Source organism: Pelmatolapia mariae, linkage group LG6 (assembly GCF_036321145.2).
Source record: "Pelmatolapia mariae isolate MD_Pm_ZW linkage group LG6, Pm_UMD_F_2, whole genome shotgun sequence".
NCBI lineage: Eukaryota > Metazoa > Chordata > Actinopteri > Cichliformes > Cichlidae > Pelmatolapia > Pelmatolapia mariae.
The window spans coordinates 27843888-27865395 of NC_086232.1; the positions used below are offsets into that span (position 1 = coordinate 27843888).

General features: G+C 38.9%; 1 protein-coding gene across 1 annotated transcript; it reads right to left on the bottom strand.

Annotated features, from left to right (window-relative positions):
• Positions 1-5544: 5544 nt before the first annotated feature.
• On the bottom strand, positions 5545-19100 carry utp6 (UTP6 small subunit processome component). The gene is made up of 19 exons (XM_063476488.1): positions 18868-19100; positions 16230-16314; positions 16084-16125; positions 15883-15975; positions 15522-15569; positions 15365-15428; positions 15081-15199; positions 14878-14955; positions 14702-14783; positions 13527-13608; positions 13235-13413; positions 11383-11462; positions 11194-11271; positions 10243-10422; positions 8258-8338; positions 7771-7880; positions 7540-7606; positions 7299-7371; positions 5545-5703 (listed from the first exon to the last, which is right to left on the bottom strand). The coding sequence occupies exons 1-19, from the start codon at positions 18957-18959 to the stop codon at positions 5549-5551; spliced, it is 1788 nt and encodes a 595-aa protein (XP_063332558.1). The 5' UTR covers positions 18960-19100; the 3' UTR covers positions 5545-5548.
• Positions 19101-21508: the final 2408 nt, after the last annotated feature.

Sequence of the window (21508 nt, forward strand, 5' to 3'; positions counted from 1 at the left end):
GTTTGTTCTTTCGTTTTCAACTCTTTTGCAGTTAGTTATATTCGTTTATTTCGTTATATTTTTACTATATTGTCTGATTATTCTCTCAGCAACATTTCATTCTCCTTTGATCTTTTACATTTTGTTCTATATTACTTACACATAATAGTCTATATTACATATCACATCTATTTGACGTGTGATATACTATATTCTATATCTCTGACATCTATTATTTTTTCAATAAATTTTATTTAAATATTGTATTTTCTATTATATTCAAGTTTTTTTTGCATAATGTGAAGGAGTACTGTCTTCATTTTGTTTTGATAACAGTAAAGAATACTGAATCTAGTTTCTGATGTTCAGAGGTTAAGGTTTGGTATTATCATCAGTGCCTGATCAGAATACATGAACACCAAAGCATTAAATTATAATCCAGTGCTAAAATGTTTATTTTTAGTTGAAATATAGTCTCATTAGTGCCGTGGATTGCATGAGAAGAGGACAGGACGTGAGGAAAAGGGTTAATATGATATTGGAGCAGCTCGGTGAGGGTCAGGAGGTCACTGGACAACCACCTCCCCCGTAGCGGGACACACTTCTCCCTCAAACTTCTTCAATCCCACTACCATAATGAATGTTTTGGGAAGTCATTCCTACCCTTCCCTTTTAAACTTTACAGCAGCTCTCCTTTTTGTGGTGACAGGTGATCACACCTGTCCACACACACATACCTCTATATCAAACCTCCTTCCTGTTGTTTGTCAGACTTATAGTGTGCATGGTAATGCCATTTGCACTGCTCTTTGCTGGAATTGTCTCTTGCACACTTTCAGTGTTATTTTTTTATTTAATCCCACTTATACTGAAAATCCTATTCTCTCAATGTTGCATAAAAAACTGCACTCCCTTGCATCATAAGGCCTTCAACGTGGGCCTGTGGTACTTTCAATAATAGTGGTTTTATTGTTGATTTCACTGTTATCATTATTATTATTTATGGTGGTGCTGCTGCTGCTGTAACACACCGAATTTCCTTGTGGAAGTATCTGTCTGTCTATCCGTTACTACAGATGGCTCCAGATTTTTGGTGAGATGTGTATTAGAGAAAACGGTAATTAAAGGGCAGGAAGTGGGATCAAACAGGCTGCAGCCCTGATGGAGGACTTCCCTTTAAGTACAGCTGCAGCTGTTCTCATGCTGGCTTTGTACATCTGATTTGTCCTTTTGCCCCTGTGTCGTGTTTAATGATGAGTTTGAATCTTATGTGAAAGTTTTCAATGTTTGTGCGTGATTGTACTCTCTGTTCTGATCATTTATTCAGTTCTGTTGAGTTCTACTCGGTCCTGAGCTCTTGCTCCACTTTTAGTCTTGCTGCTGACGCTCCTGTGTGACGCCCTCACAAGGCATCAGTCAGCTGCTTCACCTCACATCAAAAGCCCATAGTAATAACACCGGAAATTGGAGGATTTCTTATCAAAATAAACGTATGACCTGACGCTCGGTACAAAAGAAGCTATTATTAATAAGAAAATCAATGATAACTTTAACCCGGTGTATTCGGGTGTTAGAGCCTTTCTCCAATAAATACATCTGTTGCCGTGGACTCATTTTCTCACTGAGTTATACTATTATCGATTTAAATAGATAACTATTTAATTTTAAAGGTTCGGTCCGGAAGCGATGCCTCCGATCGAGGTGGACTTCTCCCCAACCAGCAATGACCGTTTTGGTTCCTGACAAGAACACGCAGGTTTGCCACATAAACAAGATAATTCATTACTCCAGAAACAGCAGGACGGATGTTCATCATCGGCCTCATCATCGCTGTAGCATCTGACACTTGTCGGTGAGTTTTGGCTCCGTTTCGGAAACGTCTTCGTCGCGTTAGTGTTACAGCCTGAGCGGTTTGTGCGCAACACAACAACACGTCCCCCCTCAAACTGTGGATTAGGCGTGAGGTTTGCGAGGTTACTGATCCCACAAGGCCAAACGCTGTCATGCTCGTAATGCCAAGAATCCAGTGGGTGCGTGACGTCATCACGCGTTGGGGTAAGGTTCGCGTTGAGTTTGCAGTAAAAAGTGCGGAAAAGATACGAAAGTTTAAAAAGGAATATATCAGTAGTTGATCGTTTTCGTGTCAAGAGTTAAAAATTGGGTTATTTTCATCCGTTAAAAAAGTCGTTATCGGGTTATTTCATTAGCAAAATAAAAAAATATAATTTAAAGTCATCGCTTTTGTTTCAGTGAAATAAAAAATCACGCAGTAAATGTTTAATTTTTAGCTGTGAGTTGGTAGAGTAAATTATGAAAGTGTGTACTTGAGCACAGGGGGTATTTATCTATCAGCATAAAACATGTTGATGGTTCCGACTTAATCCTTAAATTTTGGAGTTTTGTTTTATTTTTGTTTTTATTTTATTTATTTTATTTATTTTTTATTTTTTTCCAATTTCATTTTAGACTTCATGTTGGGCATATCCTCCCGAGAACCGAGGAAAAGGGAATATTCCCATTGAACTTTTTTTTGTGTGTGATTTTCTTCCTTTTTGGAGGTAATAGAGGCAACCCAAACACATGCGATATCAGTGGAAAGCAAGGATGTCCAGGAGGTAGTAAGATATCTCAAATAAGTCAAAAGATAGAGACCAAGACGAAATGTCCATTACAGAGGACATAAATGAATAGGCTGGTTCTCAGGAGAATATATTAAAGTTCTCTGTTGGATACAATAGAATGCAATAATATCGAAAAACAAATTATCATTAATATTATACAACTATGTTTATTCTGAAGTTAAAAAGCAAATTGTCTTTATCATTATTAAATTAATAAAAATTACAGTAATTGCATGATAATTATTAACGTACCTCAATCACTTAAACAGAAGAGTTTCACTTGCAGACAGCTATCCATCCATCCATTTTCCTTGTCTTATCCAAGTGGATGTGCATGTCTTCCCACTCCTTTTCAGATACACAAACTAAATCTGAAGGTGTTCTGAATAAATTAAACAAAACAAAATTCAGGGTCTTGGTGTGGCTGGAGCTCACTCCACAGGTAGGGTGGACAGCTAACCTGTGTGTTGCAGGCTAAAACATAGACTAGCATTTACACCTTTCTTTCACCTTTATGTCTGTGGACTGTGGGAGGAAGTCCAAGTAGCCAGAAAGATCCCACACAGGCACGGGGAGAAAATGCAAACTCCACACAGAAACCCTCAGATTTTTCAGTAGTTTGGTTTATTTAAAACCTGATTTGTATGATATTTTCTGTTCGTGGCTGTAGAGCTTTAACTGTATTTGCCGTTTCACAGGCAGTCATTATGCCCACACATCGCCATCTCCTCGCTGCACCATGTGTCACCCTCTTCTCTTGCTCTCTCTTTAGTGCAGCAGGGGCCAATAAGCAGCGGATGCAGTGGGCGTCCAGCTGCAGGCGGCCCTCTCAATGGTTTCTCCCACCATGAAGGCGCTGGTGGATGCCGTATGGGCGGTGTGGAGCATCGGGGTCTCCATCTATGACTACATCCACACCAGTGCGATGGAGGAGCGCATCCACGCCTTGGAGAACGTCATTACCATCCACCAGTTTGTGATTGGGCTGTTGTCTGCTGGCGTGTTGGTACTCTTCACCTACATCTTCTTTAAAAAGCTCTGAAGATGTGTGATGTGGAGGGCTGGGGTTGGCATGTGGGAGGTGATGTAACCAGAATTTTGGGTACATTAGAAAAGTTCACAGGAGTCGTGGTTCTCGGTTTTGGTGTTCATGGAAGGTACATTAGTATAGTTTCAGGTTTTTCTTTGTGTTTTTTGGAGGGGGAACACATACAAGCATATACTGTCTTTATTCCTAAAATAAGAAAGGTGGTAGAAATGTGAAAAACACTAAAGATCATCAAGATATTAAGTTCATTTTTAACTGTTTTAAAATGTGGTCCAACTTTTTTTCCTAAACATGTTTGGAGGTTAAAACGCACTGAAGTACACGCCTTCTAATAAGCGTCCAACTATTTTTAAAAGGCTAGAATAGATTGAAGTTGAAATTCATCTGCTGATATTCATAAAATTTTAACTTTTCTTTCTTTTAATAGCTAAAATACTGAAATTGTAACAGTTTCCACAAATTTAAGGGTTATAAATCCTTAAAGACCATCATGAGCTGATATGGCTTCCCTTGCACTCTATTGCAGATTTTGCAGACTGAAGCTGCAGAGTAAAATGTACCCCTCACTGCATTAATATTTTCTCAGGTTAGCTTCCCCCAACCCCCACCCCACCCAAATTTTAGAAACAGGAAATTCAAGTAGCTCAACTCCACTTACAGAGAAATTTGCAGCTCTGCTTGTTTTTGTAGTGGGATCATTAAACATACCACTTTCTGCCTTAATTCATATTTTCATTCAATGAAAATTCAGTTCATGACAGAGATGATGAGAGACTCTAAAGATGTAGTTTTGTCTCAAAGATCTTCTACATCGTCATTAATTTATCTCAAGCTCCCCCCAAAACTGCCACATGGACCTCATTTTAACAACCTGCAGAGTGTTAAGAGTAAACACCCTCACACTCTCTGTATTTATCATTTTCAGTTAAACATGCTTTTTTCTAGTGATACAATTTGGTACTGTAGGTCTACATGTGTATTTTCTACTAGATTTTAATGTGTAACATGATCTATTTATAAGCTTTTTCCATTAATATTGTTATACCTCATAACTTTCCTACATTGCTGTAGAAACTGTAACAATTTAAAGTGTCCTTACACACTGTAAATATATTTTGATGTTGGCAGGAGGTGTGGGTTTTTTCCCTTTTAGTTGGCATTGAACTCATCATACATGTGCTATTCCCTCACAGAGTACTGCTGCTGCTGCTTTGTATTTATGGTTTGTGACCTTTAAAAGCAACATTTTGTACCATAAAAGGTGAGAATTAAGTGATACTTGATACTGACAGCAAACAATGTGTGATTTAAAGTATACTTCAGAGAATAAAAGGATGTTTTTATCAAAATAACCGCTCCAATCTATAAGTGGTGGATTAGTGAAAGCTACTGTTACATGACTGCTTTGTTAAGAAAAAAGTGGTTGTGTAATTTTACTGTGTCAGACGGACCATAACCCGAGAAAACACCCAAGAATGAAAGACTTTTTTAATATCATCTTCATAACAGCATTAAAATTTATCTTCTCAAAATGACAAACGTGTATTTAATGACTCTGGGCGTCATTACTGTGGGGTTAACAAACGCAGCACAGACCTTAAAACAAAAACGAACACCTGTTGTAAATTACCGCTGCAATCGATAAGAAAAAACAAGTCTGTGAAAATGAGAATTGTTCTTGTAACATGGCTGGAACCTTTAAAGAGGAACCAGCAGGTTTATTTTGAATGAACCGCAAACAACAGAAACTGAAATGCTGGGAACGAAAGAAATTCAGCATGGCACCAGTCTTCAATTAGACTGGGAGGAAGAATCACTCAGAAACGTGTGCTTGTTCGTCAGCTGACAAACCTCCACAAGGTATTTGTTGTCTGAACTCACAGCCTTGTTTTTCTGCTACTTATAAGTGTCCAGTCTGAAGGAGTGCATATTTGGAAATGAATCTTTCTACACTCTCTCCTTCCAGAAACTTCATGGCTCTCCAGTGGATCTTTCCACAGTTCTCTGGCTGGCCGAGGGGTCCGAGTTCCTCGCGGATGTACTGCAGCCACAGATCTTTAGAAAAATGAAACAGGAAACAGTTATGTTAAAAAAACTAAAGGTTCTTAATCTCATCGTATCTATCCATACTTTTACACTATAAGGACAGAAGTATTGAGCCACACCTCTATAGAGCTTAGAGCATTACAAGTGTGGTACTGTAACATGCCACTCACTGTCTTCCTCCCTTCACCCCCAACCAGTAACAGCAGATGGTCAACTCTCCCTGAGCCTGGCTCTGCCAGCGGTTTCTTCCTGTCACAAGGGAGTTTTTCCTCCCCACTGTCGCCAAGTACTTGCTCAAAGGGGATCATTTGATTGTTGTGGTTTTCTACATAATACTATTTATTTTTTTCTTTAATATAAAGCACGTTGAGGTGATTGTTGTGAGTTGGGTCACCAAGTGCTGGGGCACATAATGCACCGAGACCTTCATGCCATGTGTTTCCATGGCTCAGCAGCTCCTGTAGGTGTAATATGGAGGTGGCCCAGTATTTTCCATCTCGTCTAACTTTGTTCTTTAGCAATACAGATTCTCTTGAACGTGTTTTACTCTTTTCCTCTGACTCAGTCTGATCAAATAACTCTAACCGTTGATTAGCTGTTCAGTCCAAACCTGTATTTGATTTGTGCTCACATAACATAAAAAGACACATCCTCTTGTTTTGGCGATCTCTTTTTTAATCTCTTCCTCTAATTTGTAAATACTGTTCCTGCTGTTTCGACCCCTCTGTTGGAATTGATATTTTTTATATTGTCATTTGTGCTTAGGAACATATAATCATTTATGCTTAGAAATATATAATCATTTGTATGCTGATAAAAATCATATCCTTATTAGGTCTGATAAGATTCTGTGTGCACTTGCACAGCCTCGACGTTATAATTTCCATTAGAGCTTTAGGAACCAGAATTGTTCTGTTTCTTAAAAGTGCAAGACTTCACACCTTTAAATGTTCATCTGAGACATGACCTATTGCAAGTTCCTGTTCTTATCATTTAGCGAGACGCTTACTTCTGCTTTTCTGCATACCTCATACACACAGTTTAAGTTCACTGAAAGGTCGTATGTCTATGTATGGTATAGCTGTAAACACACAAACATACATGCAGCTACACACACACCCACACACACAGAATATAGACACTGATGTTGTTCAGATATGCCTGCTTAAGAATGTCACATGTATTTGTAATTGCATATTCATGAATGATTGCTTGCTGACAATAAAAAGGGCTGTAGCGAAGGAATCATTCGAAGTTGGCTAAGGACAGGTGAGGGCCTGGGCTGACTTCCCTCGCGAGCCACAAAGACAAACAGCTCTGTCTTGCCTTGTTTTGTCGTGCAGTTATTGAGTGTCTTGTGTTCCAGCAGGGTTTGTGCCTAGATAAACCCAACACCCTCCACCACCCCAGCATCCACCTGGGCCTTCTGGGGGTCGGGGGGATACTTACTCATCACTCCCCAACTTCTGTATGTATTAATGGGGAGCAATGAGCTCACAAACTTTAATATTCTTCTTAAAACTTGAGCTTGCTGGCTGAGCTGAAAGCATAAATAACACCAGCTTTCCGGTTTATTCCAGCTCCTTAAACTGATTTAAATTCACCTTCATCGGAGGTGCCGAACTCCTGCAGCACCCTCTCATAGTAGTCCCTCAGATTGTTCATCTTTGGATTTTCCTGAAAAAACAACATTGTAATCACATTGTTTTCACTTATCAGCAACATCAAAGCTATCTTTCCAGTGTCAAACTATCAATGAAGTCAGTACAACATAAACATTATAGTTGGTGGCAGGCAGGTTAAACAGCAGAAGAATGAGGATGTCACTGGGCTTCATATACATACTTGTTCATTCTCGATTTGAATCATTCTGGTGAAAAAGTCCTTGGACAATGGGCGGTTTTCCTGTTGGCTACATAAGAAAAATGCAATTTAATTAAAAGGTATTAAAGATCCTGAAAGTTTATTTTGCACCTGCAGGTCAGTGCTTTGAGACCCATTAAACTTATATGTTCCTGCTGCATTCATCACCTAAATTAAAAACTACATGAGCAGACAGAGTTATCTGATTTTCACCTTGTAAAGGTCTTCCTCGCCTTCTTGTAGCCTCCAGTGGAGTAGGACCAATCGAGGTAGCACTCTTTCATCTCCATGGCAACAGCCGGGACTGCAGACAGCAGACCTCTCTGGGAACAAGCAAGAGAACAACTGTCTGCAAGGCATATCCTCATTTCAGAGGCAAAAACACTATTAATCTTGCCTGCTTTAGCTTTTATTGTTTACTCTTTATCTCATCTCTACCTTACTCAGCCTTTTCTGATCACAGTCTGTCTGCTGTACTTTATATTACAGTGCAGGATCATATTTTATCCTGTCATTAACTTCTTATGTTGTGCATTTCATTTCTAACAATTCAAAACAGTGTTTCCAGCGTGACTCTTATCGATAAAATATCTGTGTAAACAAATCCACAAAAAATGAAGCGGATAAATTGCTCTAAATGCTGCAGGCTATAGCAAGATCACAATGCAGCTGTTCAAACTGCTGGATTCAGGTGCACTACCTTGAGGATGGCTTCTGTCTCCTCGGCACTCTGGTTGGCCTTGCTCCACTCAAACTGCAGCTGCCACAGTGGTAGACTCTCCTGTCAAGACAAGACACGGTTACATGAGTGAGCTTCACCCACCTTAAAAAATGTGAATGTACCTTACTGGTGCATTAATATTACGCCTGTTCATTAATAAGCAACCATTAAGCCCACAGATTTTGTTCAGACACAAAGCTTGCACAACATTCACAACTCAACATTGATGAATAACAGCAACGTAAAACACATGTCCGTCAATAAAAGAACTTCTGGATTATCGTGAGTTTGTATTAGAGGTGTCTCACTCTTAAAACACTTAAGCAGTGTTGACAGTCCAACCTGGGATATCTGTCATCAGACTGAGTGTTTCTATTAAAGACTCTAATGTCAATTTTAAACTGGCACATCATTGCTAGCTTGTAAGAAACACAGCTACCAATTGGGTGGTCAGTTCTGATCTTTTCTAGTAAGTGGGATTAGTATCATTTAAAGTAAATATAGCAAGTGAGGGACACTATGCATCATCCAAAAGCCCGATATGACACTACAGCTGATATTCACATTTGAGAAGCAGCAGTAACCAGAAAGTATTTGGCCTTCTCAGTCTCCAGTGAACGTGTCAGAGCATGCAAAGCTCAGATCAGAATTAGTTACTGGGTTTTGCCATTATATGCAGAGATTTTAAAAATTAATAATCACCCAGGCAGCATCTGTTCTCAGCCAGGAGGGAAGGATCAATATACCTTTTGGAATCGGCATGAGTACAGAATGACAGGATAAAGAGCATGCTTACATTTTCATCATTGATTTATCTGCACTTCTGTGCTTTTCAATGTGGAAACTTAACATTGTTGGATACACAGGCCTCCAACCCTGGAGGTGTGTGCCACTTCTCCAAACTCAAACAGGGTGTTTTGTTCAAAAGAAAAGACTTGCATAATAAGCAGCTGTACTAATCCTCCTTCTCAGGGCCGTGGACTTATGAAACCCCCACCACAACAATAATCAGCTATTCTATTCACTGCTACAAAGGCCTGCGGCTCAGTCGAGGCATGCGTATTCATAGTTGTACAGAACTGTGCAACTATGAGGGAGGTTCAACAGAAAAATTAAGAAGAACGTTCTGACTACTCTGAAATATAGGAGAGATTGTAAGATAAGGTTTAATTCACCACTGACCAGAAGAGTACATAAGAAATTCTAAATGCTAATTTATAAGGTCAAACTGAGCCGAGATGGAAATCGGACTTCAAATTATTAATGGTCAGACTCAGGCTGCTGCGTGGCCTCCCTAAATATTCTCCCTTTTTTTCCTGTCTGCACTGAACTGATTAACTGATATTAATTTCTATCTGCTCTCTTCTGTAGTTGGCACCTTCTTCTCTGTCCCCTCTTTCCTCGTACCCGTCTGCATGTGTTTCTAATTCTGGAGCTGCTGTTCCTGGTCCGTATTTATTGGCCCCATCAACCTGCAAAATATTTTTTTAATATATACACATGCATGTCTACCGTTTCCTTTTATTCTCTCTGCACTTGACACTTGTGACAGATTCCTGCCCTAAACCATAACAGCCTCCAGCTTCATCATTGGGATAGCATTTACCTTTAAAAAAGGTGAATTGATACACACATATCTGCACAATTAAATTTAGTTTTTCACCTGCCTTCATGTGCGCTCACATACAGGCAGATGAAGACAGTTGAGGAAATTAATATGACTGAACAGAGACTAATTAGGCCAAGGAGATGGCCCACTTATACAGCACTGCTGGTGGCTAGTGTGTGTATGTGTGTGAGTGAATCCATATGTCTCCTTTCTCCAAGGACAACAATTAAAGCGGTACTGCCACTCAATGTGCTGAACAGTGTTTATGTGATAGTGTAAGATGAGAAAATTACTGAACCCCATTATGTGATTTCAGAAAAGCAAACATGGCTCTCCCGATCCAGTGTGTGTGTACCTTGGGACTAACGTGTTTGAGAGCGTCCTGGAAACACCGGCCTATGTCTCGGCTCCCTAGCTCCATCAGCGTCTGCAGGCTCAAACTCCACATGGTCACTGATTGGCTGTAGCGCTGCGTGGCTGTCATGGCAACACTTGCTGCTCCCTCAGCATCTCCCGATGAGAGCAAGATTTGGAGCTGGTCACGTGGACAACATCAGGTTGGTTGATTCATACATCAGTAAAATGCAAGGTATCATTTCCTTTTTGAATATAACCTGATGTTAGAGGAGTTTTTCTACTATCACCATTTTCAGTTTTTTAAACAATTTCAGTCCCATTACCAGACAAACTAATAATCCTACACAGGAAACATAGCAATTGATTTAAAAAATACAGGCTTACAACCACCAGGATATCCATAAAGCCACCATGTGCTGGGTCTAAATGTGCACTTTGTTTACTTTGTTATTCATTATTGCTGGACAATGTGTGTTTGTCACACCACCAAAGAAATTAACAAATAAATACAGCTATTAAATAACAGTCACACAAACCCATAAATTACTCAGAGTGCTTGGTATTAGCCTCTAACCACTAGGCCAACAATTACCACATTTTTATTCTAATTAAGATTCTCATCATCATAAACATCATCATCAGAGAACTGGTTTCATTTGCTATTCCTGAACGTCAGTGTATTAGTAACTTCTGGCTGTCAGCCTCAATAGTTTCTGCTTTTCCAATAACATGTTGTGTTTTCAGTGCAGTACAATTACATTTTCATTCTGTGTTACCTCTGCTAGTGTATATCTGAAAGAAGAGACGACTTGCAAGGTTTTAAAGAAGTTTGCTCTTCCAGTCAGACTTTGACTGGCACTGCTCTTACCCGGCCAAAATGAATAAAGAGTAGACAGGCTTACGGGTGCCTAAAATTCCATTCACACATTGAAAAGAGACTTTATCTCACCCAGTTCTTGTAGTAATTCTCCTTCAGCAGCGAGCAGTCATGGGCACGCTGCAGCACTCCAAGCAGCCTCTCCTGCCTCTGTGATACAAACACTTGTTTTTACTCCAAAAAACACTGAAGCCATTGACATTTCTCAGCGTACCTGAGGAGGAAATAACTTCAGGCCAAACTTAAGGACTTTTCACTTACTTTTTCCTTCAGCTCTTGGACGTTGGTCTTCCTTTTCATCCTTTCCAACAAGAAGGCCACGTAGCAGGTCCACATTGGCTCTGGGAGGCAAAGCAGCGGTTTCTTATACTAACGGAAGCAGTGAATGAATACATGCAGGAACAACGATAACGTTTTACAACTTTCTGGGCTCCTTCTTGGAGGTTTTGACCAAAATAAAATTCTTCCATTAAAGCTTTTAACCCACTGCCAGCATGTGCAAATTAAATAAAAGAACAAGAAGAGATCATTCTTGTCTTGGTAATATGGGTGCATTGACACTGAAAAAAGCTACACACACGCTCAACTGCACATTAAAGAAAATACCTAATCAGCCAATCATATGGCAGCAATTCAATGCATGTAGGCACGCAGACATGGTCAGGACGGCCTGCTGAAGTTCAAACTGCGCATAAGAATGAGGAAGGTGATTTAAGTGATCTCTAGGATTTACAGAGAAAGGCCAGAAAAAGAGAAAATATCCAGAAAGCGTCACATCTCTGGGCAAAAATGTCTTTCTGACATCAGAGGAGACTACACCAGACTTCTTTAAGCTGACAGGAAGGCAACAGTAACTCGTTACAGATGTGGGATGCAGAGGAGCATCTCTGATGCACATATGACACTCCCATCAGCTAAGAACAGGGAACTGAGGCTACAATTCACACAGGCTCACTATAATTGGACAACAGAAGACTGGAAAAATGTTGAGTCACAATTTCTGTTGTGACATTTGGATGGTAGGGTGAGGATTTCACATAAACAACATGAAAGCATGGATCCACAAACACTTATAGCTGCTGGCATAATGGTGTGGGAGATGTTTTCTAGGCACACTTTGGCCCCTTGAATACCAACAGAGCATTGTTTAAATGCCACAGCCCGCCCGTATGTATTGTTGCTGACCACCCTTTATGACCACAGTGTATCCGTCTTCTGATGGCTGCTTCCAGCAAGACAAAGCACGTGACACAAAGCTTAAATCATCTCAAACTGGTTTCTTGAACATGACGAGTTCGCTGTACTCAAACAGCCTCCACAGTCACCGCAGCTTTGGGATGTGGGGGTGAACACGAGATTAACTTCATGAACGTGCGGCCAACAAATCTGCAGCAGCTGTGTGATGCTATCAAGTCAAGATGAACTAAAATCTCTGAAGAATGTCTCCAGCACCTTGTTGAATCTGTGCCATGAAAAATGACGGAAGTTTGAGCCTAAAAGGGGTAAGATGTACCTAACAAAGTGGCGTCTTTCTCGTACTTCTTAGTTTACCCACCAACTTCATTTGCAGATGAAGATTGTGACATGGTTGAAAATTATTAAATGAGATGGAATTTTTATGTTTTCCCATAAAATAAGTTTTACTTTCACTTAAGGCAAAAACGTGCACAGAAATGATGCTTTTATGCTCACCTTTAGCTACATATTTTTTTTTATTTTTGGAGTATTTTTTCCCCGATTTACAGTCCAAAATCACCCTCATCTTCTAATCACTGGATATATGATCCAGTGATGAGAAAGGCAAAAAGTGGGAATATGTGAAACCAAGAGTTTTTGGCTTGTTGACATATGCTGACCTCATTATGAACACTGAACCCTGTTTAATATGAGCATTTACAGCTGTAACACTAAGCCTGACAGAAAATAGAGAAAAGCTTAATAACAGGTCCACTTTCAAGCTTTTGAATAATTAATGTTCATAGTTAGCAGATGCTCTGTAGCAAAATGTTGATTACAATTAATAATTAATCACCAAAGTCTAAATCATGTCTCAACAATTCATTTTAAAATTCAAATATATATATGTTCTCTCTGTGTATCAGGAAGCTCCTACCAGTGTTTAGACTCTTGACGCCCTCCTCATAGACCTGGCAGCAGCGCTCCTCTCTGCGGTTTATATCTGAGGCCCTGCCTTTGGCAGTCTGGAGCTCCTCTCCTGCTCCTGGGGCCTCCAGCTCCCTCTTAGCCATGAAATCCCACGTGGAGCTGTCATCTGTGTAGTTAGTCTGTAAGCTGGAAACAAGAGGTGAGATGAGGGTACTGCTTAAAGATAACACAATGGAAGTTGAGGAACTCAGAGTTCATGTAAAAGAGAGTTAAATGAAAGCTTTTTGGAAGTAAATTACTCTTGCAGGATGGAGTCCTGGAGGTCTTTGGTGAAGTCAAAAATAGCCGCTATGTTCAGAAGTGAGATGACAAACTCTGCTTCTGTAGGATGAAAAGATACACAAGTAGAGAGACACGCTAAGTTGTTTCCAAAGCCAATGGCTTGTTCTTACTCACCACCATAAATATTTTTAATAGACAGTTGTCACATTTAGCTAAACTAAGGTCCAATTTTCCCCAGGTAGCAGGTCAGACATGTAAATTCAATATTATGAGACAAAACCTCCTTCGCCGTAGTGGGAACGCTGTCCCAGAACAGTTTTAAGAATGTGACTGCGCCAGAATACATGAAAGTGATCTGCCAAACAATGATCACATCCCCGAAAGCATTCAAGTTGTGCACTGGTGTGTCTGGACTTTTGTTTTGGAGTTATTATTAAAAATAAAAATCTTACATAGTTTTTCCATGAAAAGTCCCTCCACATATGTGAGGCTGTGATTTCAGTGTTTTTTAATAGTTATCCTGTGCTCAGGGTTGATTTCAATTGCCAATTCTTATCCCCATTTAGTCTTTACATATCCCAGTGCTAAAGGAATTCACTTTAATGACAATATAGGTGGTCTTGAACTGAAATAAAGACTAAATAAATAACAGTTTTTAATCTCTTTTGGCAAATGAAAGACAATCAGAGTAAAAGAAGATGCAGAAAGACTTTAAATCTATGGCTCTACAAATTATGTGCATTTTATTTAAATAATAAATGTGTTATTTTTAAAGCCCAGATTTACTAAACAGGCCTAAAGATCATCCAAACACAATCCCTATATAGTGTACACAGGTGTGCTTAGTTTTACAGCGATTTATAAAAGCTGAGCTGTTTTCTTAACATACAACACAACTGCACTTTAGCATTAAGATTTTGTTTTTTTAATATTCTCTCTTCTGTTACACCTGGGATTTTCTAACATCTGGGTGTTGAGGAGCAGTTAAGACCCTATGTGCGTTGCCAAGAGAGGTTCTCTGTGATGTGGATATGCCACTGTGGATAATGTTTTGGGAGGAGAGTCTACAGGAGAGAGTGTGACAGAATTATGCTGCTGTTAATATTCAAATGTATTTGCAGCATAAACACTTAAGTTATTTTATATTTTCTCATATTTGCACAGGCCTGTGAATAACCATTGACAAGCTTACCTTTGATTTTCCCTGTAGCATCTTTGTATACAACCTCAGCCAGTTTACCACTCAGGATCTCTGGAGAAAATTCATATTCACCCTGGAAGGTGTGAACAGTGGGTTTTAAATACAACGAGCAGCATATGCGCGCGCTTACTTCCTACTGTTTTGTGTTTGCTTTGTTTCACACTCACCAGGTCCATCTGAGCCTGCTCCAGCTGAATCTTCTGCTTCCTCAGTTTCTCACAATGCAGCAGCTCCATACGGAAATACTAACACAGAGTGGTTGGAGGATTTTAGACGAGCATGTTTTAAATGAATAAACTGTTGCTTAAAGTTTTAAGTCTGGGCTACCTTAAATAATAATAATAAAAAGAAGATATTTGGCATCTTTTACCTCCTGGTAGACTTTCTTATCATTTGGGTGGAATCGCAGCGCCCTCAGAAACAGGTGTCTGGCGCTCTCAGAAGAATTTCTATCCTCCAGCTCGCTCTTGGCAGCCATGATCCACAGAGCTAAAGCGAGGCGGAAACAGTGTTTATTAACAGCATTCGTCTTGGTCATCTCCGAGATTGCAATCACAGATTTCCTGCCTTGGTTTAATTTACTTTAATGCACATTTCCAGCCACTAAACATCGGCAAATTGCAGTGTGTTTGTAATGCCCCCTTTCTTCTGTACCTGGTTTGTCAGGATGGATGGCAAGCATGGCTGAGAACACCTTGCTGATTTGGCTCTTAGTGGCCTGATGAGTGAAAGGGATCATTATAAGAATGAGAAGACACGGTGTAGAGCAGACTTATCTGACTTGAAGGCAAGTGATGAGATCTTTACATACCCATTTCTTACAGAAAGCAACGTGTGAGAGCCATAGCTGCACATCATCCTGCGGGGGAAAGAAGACGTGTGACTGTTCACTCCTTTCGGCTTTCATTCCTTTTGTAAATTTAAACCCAATGTAAAAATCTACAATTTTAACTTTTTTGCCATGTTTGTTAGCAAAAAGCATCATATTACTTTCCAGCAATGGCTCAGTTACACATTAGAAAATATCATACAAATTTAGAGGAATACAATGTCTAAAAATGTTACAAATAGTGGATACACATGGCTGAATTTAATAATCTGATGTTATAAATGAATTATTACAACCATACATAATAAAAATTACAGTGTTGCAAATGCTCTATTTACACTACCTTCCACTTATTTGTTGCCCTTTTAAAGATGCTATTTATTCTGTGGATGATGGGGTACTCAATCTCCTCTCGTTTGAACTGGTAGTGTATGTGCTGAAAATGAAAAGGATAGTAGAGTCACTCTTAGGTGTGTTTTACTGACAAGTATAGTTTTTAATCACATGCGCTTAAAATAACAGATTCTGTATGTAGGATACTTACTGCTCTTCTCTTCTTGATCAGCTCTAAAACATTGATTTCATACTATAAACAAAAGGAGAGACTCCAGTAAGTGTTCTGAACATGATTCATGATCTTTACTTATTTATTGAAAGAAAGAAACATAATGTATCATCACAGCCCCCTACCTGAATGTATGCAATGAAGTCCTCCTTATTTACGATCAGCCTGTGAAGCTTGTACTCCAGGGCTGTTACTCTCTTGATTATTGATCTAAATGAAAAATAGGACAGAAGAAGAATGTTGAATCAGTGAGAAGGACTTGCATAAACACACACGGGAATATTTTCACATGGAAATTTTAATACTGCCCAACAGTTTTTGTATTAGGAGAAAAGAAAGCACAAAAGAAGAATGGGCCATTTTGAAGTCAATTTTAGGAAATACAGCATAAAATGCATTTTTTGTCCATCCATGATCCGTACATTTGGTGACTGTGGAGGCCATTTGAATACAGTAAACTCACTGTCATGTTCAAGAAACTGGTTTGGAATGATCTGAACTTTGAGACACAGTATATATTATTCTTCTGGAAGCAGCCAAAACAATGGGTACGCTATGGTCGCAAAGGAATGTACATGATCGGCAGGCTGTAGCATTTAAACAATGCTCAGTTGGGGCTAAAGTGTGCCAAGAAAATGACCCCGTGTGAATTTTAGCCTCAGTTTCACCATTACACCACCACCATCATGAAACGTTCATACAGGGCAGGACGGATTAGCGCTTTCATGGTGTTACATCAAACTGGGTCAACAGACCCGCAAACACTTCTTTGAATTTCTATTGTTCGATTATGGCGAGCTTGAGCAGATTGTAGCCTCAGTTTCGTGTTCTTAGCTGACAGTGACACCCGGTGTGGTCTTCTGCTGCTTCGAGATTCAACATATTGCGCATTCAGAGATGCTCTTCTGCATACCTTGGTTGAAGCAAGTGGTTATTTGAGCATTTTCACCCAGAGAACTGTCACTCACTCAATAGCTTCTCTTATTCAGAACAATCTCTACAGATAGCTGCATAAGAAAATCAAGGTAAATTACCAGTTTCTGAAATACTCAGACCAGCTACCATGCTACGTTATTTATATCACCTTTGTTCCATATTCAGAGGCTCAGTTTGAACTTCAGTGGGCCTATATGGCTGAATATTATCAGTAGACAAAAATATCTATAAGACAATATCATATAAGTGTTTGATACACAGGTGCTCTGAATCTTTTGCCCGGAGACACTACTTCATAATCCTTTTGGTGCAACTTATCAACTAAATGATGATAAAATTTGAAGGTGAGAAGGTAACACTATAAGTGGACGACAGCAAATCACACAGGAAATCAAATTATAGGACTGATCAACTGAATTTAAAGCAGACCTTTCCATTAGGTCAACTTTCTGCTCATTGGCTGCTCATTGCAAACAGGACAATTAAACAGCAGGTGAAAGAGGGTACAGGGCTGGGTATTTGCTCTCACTGACATCATAAAGATCCAACAGCAGAAAAACTGTATTTAAAGCAATCTGGAGCCTAGTTTTATGCTTAAAGAGATTATTTAAACATTAGCCTCATTATTTGACATTTTTGCCATGTTTAGTAGAAACATCCACTGTAACAGCATATGACAGAAAATGAGTAAAGGGAATAACTCCTAGTAGATAAAGTTTAACCCCCACAACAGCTGTGGCTCAGGAGATAGAGCAGGCTGTCCAGCAGTCAGAAGATCTGTGGTTGGAGTCCTGGCTCCTTCAGTCTGCATGTATCCTTGGGCAAGAGAGTGTGCCATAGATGCATGGCAGAAAAAAAGCACTCAAATGAACATGCGTGATTTTGTGAATGAAAGTTATACTAGAAAGTGCTTTGATGCCTAACTAGAGTAGAAAAGTGGTATCTAGGTACCATATTCTGTAGACCAGCTGCGTGTCTGTGACGTTGGACTTCCTGAGTTCATTTTCTTTCCCTTGCCTGGCTTCAAATCACCCTGGGAGCACAGAAGCACAACGCGTAGTCTGCACCAGCTCTTTCATTCTCTATGCCATTCTTGTATCGAACTTCTTGCCCGGCTTACCCTACCTACTCCGTGCAGCTAGTACAGCTTCTGTAATAAATAGACCCAGTGAAGAAAATAGAGCTGTGTCCGAGAGACTTCTGAAGAAGAGGTCAAGTGTTGGAAAGTGATGACTTGTTGGGGTGTTTAAGACAGAAGGAATTCTACGGACAAGTGCTGATTTCTATTCTCATGTTACACAAATACGGTGATGTATCGATATTTCTATAATGTATTGATCATCACCAGTTACTTTGAGATTCACAACCCTAACATTGATTTTAATTAAGGATGTAAATGTGCAACTATCTGCAGAAGGGATCTTCAATATTTCCTCCTTAAATCTTCAGGGCACAAATACCTTCCATGTATTTCTGCTAACTATAGATGTCAAAAAGTTAAGTTCAGCTGCCCAGATTAATAAAAGCACTTAACTATATTTGCTCTTTATTTGGGGGAATACTTTTTTTTTCTAAATCATCCAAAATTTAATCTGTAGTAAAAACCGTTTTTTGTTGGGGTTTTTCTGGAGAACAAGAAGATGATCAATAGACTTTCTCAGCTTCATCTCTCGCAGTTTCTCGGCCCTGTAATGTAAACAACTAAATATTTCACAGGTTCGAGGCCCTCTCTGAGAGTGCGTCCGAGAGTACGTGATGGGCTCATCCATCACCTCTTTTGCTATTTTCCTGGAAGACACAGCGTGTAAAGGCTCGGTGCTGCCTTACTTGACTTCTTTCTTGGTGAACAGTCCCACTCTCTCCAGCTGCTCCAGCTCAGGGATTCTGTCCTCGATCCGCTGCTGAACGATCTCCGCCATCTCGTCGAAGCAGCCGTTAAACGCTCGTGTTCAGCTGCTGCTTGGTAAAACTTAATAATGTTATAACAACTGTACACAGACCAGCACGAGAGGCCAACTCTATCCCCAATTACACATGTGTGGAAGTTGTGACTAGCGGAGCTTCCGGTTCCGTCTGCAAATAGGTCCGACAGGAAATCCGAGCTGGAGGAAACCTTTGTTAACTCTGAGTTTTAAACTCCCAAACTCGCTGTTTCACAACGTACTAAAGATGAAACGAAAGTTTACCTGTCCTTTTATATTCGAAAACGGTTTGGTGTATGTTTTCTCACCTCAGATTAATTTTGATATACATCAGGGGAACATATAGCGGGGGGACGTGAGCTTTTTCTTTCAGAACTTTATTTGAAATTGTAACGTGAACAGTCAGTCATTCCAGCTCAGTTTGTACAGTAGACATACAGGGCAAATAAGAGTAACAATAAGTATTACAATGAAAATAAGAAGGGTAAATAAATAAATAAAGGGAAAAAGAGGGATGTGACAGACTTGAAAATTATATCTGTGACAGCTAATTTGTTGAACATTTCTGAATGAATTTCAATCAATGATGAACCTCTTTTATTTGAAGTTAATTTAAGAGAGTTTAAGTAATATTCAATTTCAAGTAAAAACAAATTAAATAATGGGGTTGAGTTTTAAAATGTACATTTATGTATGTGGAATTTGCCTAGTAAGATATAAAGATTGACAATGGTACATAATTTTTTTTCTTTGGTTTCAAAATAACTGATAATGTCCTTCCCTTCAATTTTGACTTCGTATGTTGTTTTGCACAATATATAATTTTCAAGTTCTCTCCAAAATGTAGCACTATATGAACGAGGGGGGAAATGAGCTGGCACAAGCCCCTCACATTAATTACATCATAATAATGCAATATATCAAGCTACCCTGCAATATATATACGTAAATAAAATAATCAACAACTGGACCATTGATGTGTATATATGTACGCACATCAATGCATCAGTAATTATGATCCAATGTACATAGTACATATGTACATAGTATTGTATATAATTCTAAAAACTGCTTACTTTAGGTACTTTAAATATAGTTAAAGAATGCACTATTTACTACTCTACACTACTTGGGTAAGATAATTTATACATTTTACTTAATGAAAAGTCTACATACTTTCTTTGTGTTGCAAAAGGTTTATCCAACAAAAAAATTATATAAAAAATCTTGTGGAGCACCATTTTATGAAAAGACAGGTGGACGAGCTGAAGATGTTCAGAATTTCATTGGGAGTGATCAGGATGGACACGATTAGAAATGAGTATATTAAAAGAAAAACTCAGGTTAAACCAGGGGCGGATCTAGAGGGGTGGCAAGGGGTGGCATGTGCCACCCTAGTTTTGCATATGACAGCATTGTTTATTAAAATAAGATAGTGTTAACGACTTTGAGCGTAACTACAGTTAACATGGAATATAAATTCTAAAACTGAATATATTTTTTTGAAATACTATCGTCACGTTTAGCGTGGAATAAACGGTAAAACAAAAAAGCATTTTCTAATTACAGTGCAAAAGAAAAGAAAAAAGGCCAGTGAGTGAGAGAGAGTGAGAGAGAGAGAGAGAGAGAGAGAGAGAGAGAGAGAGAGAGAGAGAGAGAAAGAGAGAGAGAGTTTTGAGATGCGAGAGATTTATGACGTTTAGCATGGAGTTTATTGTTTGTGTGTTATGTTGTGTTGTGTAGTTAGTGTCTTGTGTAGTCATTGTTTTGTTTTGTGTGTCAGTGGGTACAAATGAAGGCCACAAAGGTAGATTTCAATGTAAACATTGTCTCCAGGTGGAAAACCAGAGGAGTGATACACCTCCTGTTGTCAGGCCTGCAGAGTTTATCCCTGTGGTGTTCTTCTCTGTCTTGTGTCAGACAAGCAATTTTTTTTACTGGCACAAATAATTTGTCGGGCATCTTACTATGACAACTGATTGTTCTCTCATTTTAGTTATAGTAGTATTTTTAAATGGTTGTACAAAAAAACAAACAAACAAAAAACGCCAGATGCATTGGCTACATTTTTAGATAAATATTTGTATATAACTTTATAATTTACAAAATTTGTGCTTAAGTTTTCAAAATTTACAATTTACATTTGCATTTGAAGTTATGAAAATAATTTACTAAACGTGTCTGTGGGTTTTACAGTTAACCACCCCCCCCCCAAAACAAAACAAAACAACTTCTAGGATGTTATGTTTTGTGTTTGATTTCAGATCAGTTGTGTTAATATAGTATGTCAATGAAAAAATAACTGTAAATTCAGATACACGAGGTTGAGCTAAAAAGAATGATACCAAGCAACGCAAGGGAAAAAATAATTTAAGACAATTTGAAGGTGAAATACAAATGTAAATCAAAAGTACATAAAAATTTAAATTCACATGTTTTATGTCACTGAAATTTTTAATTATGTGGGCTACAGAAAATAATTAAGTGATAGACTATATTTGTATGAAACGTGTATACTTACTGCATTTGAATCATTTTACCCATAT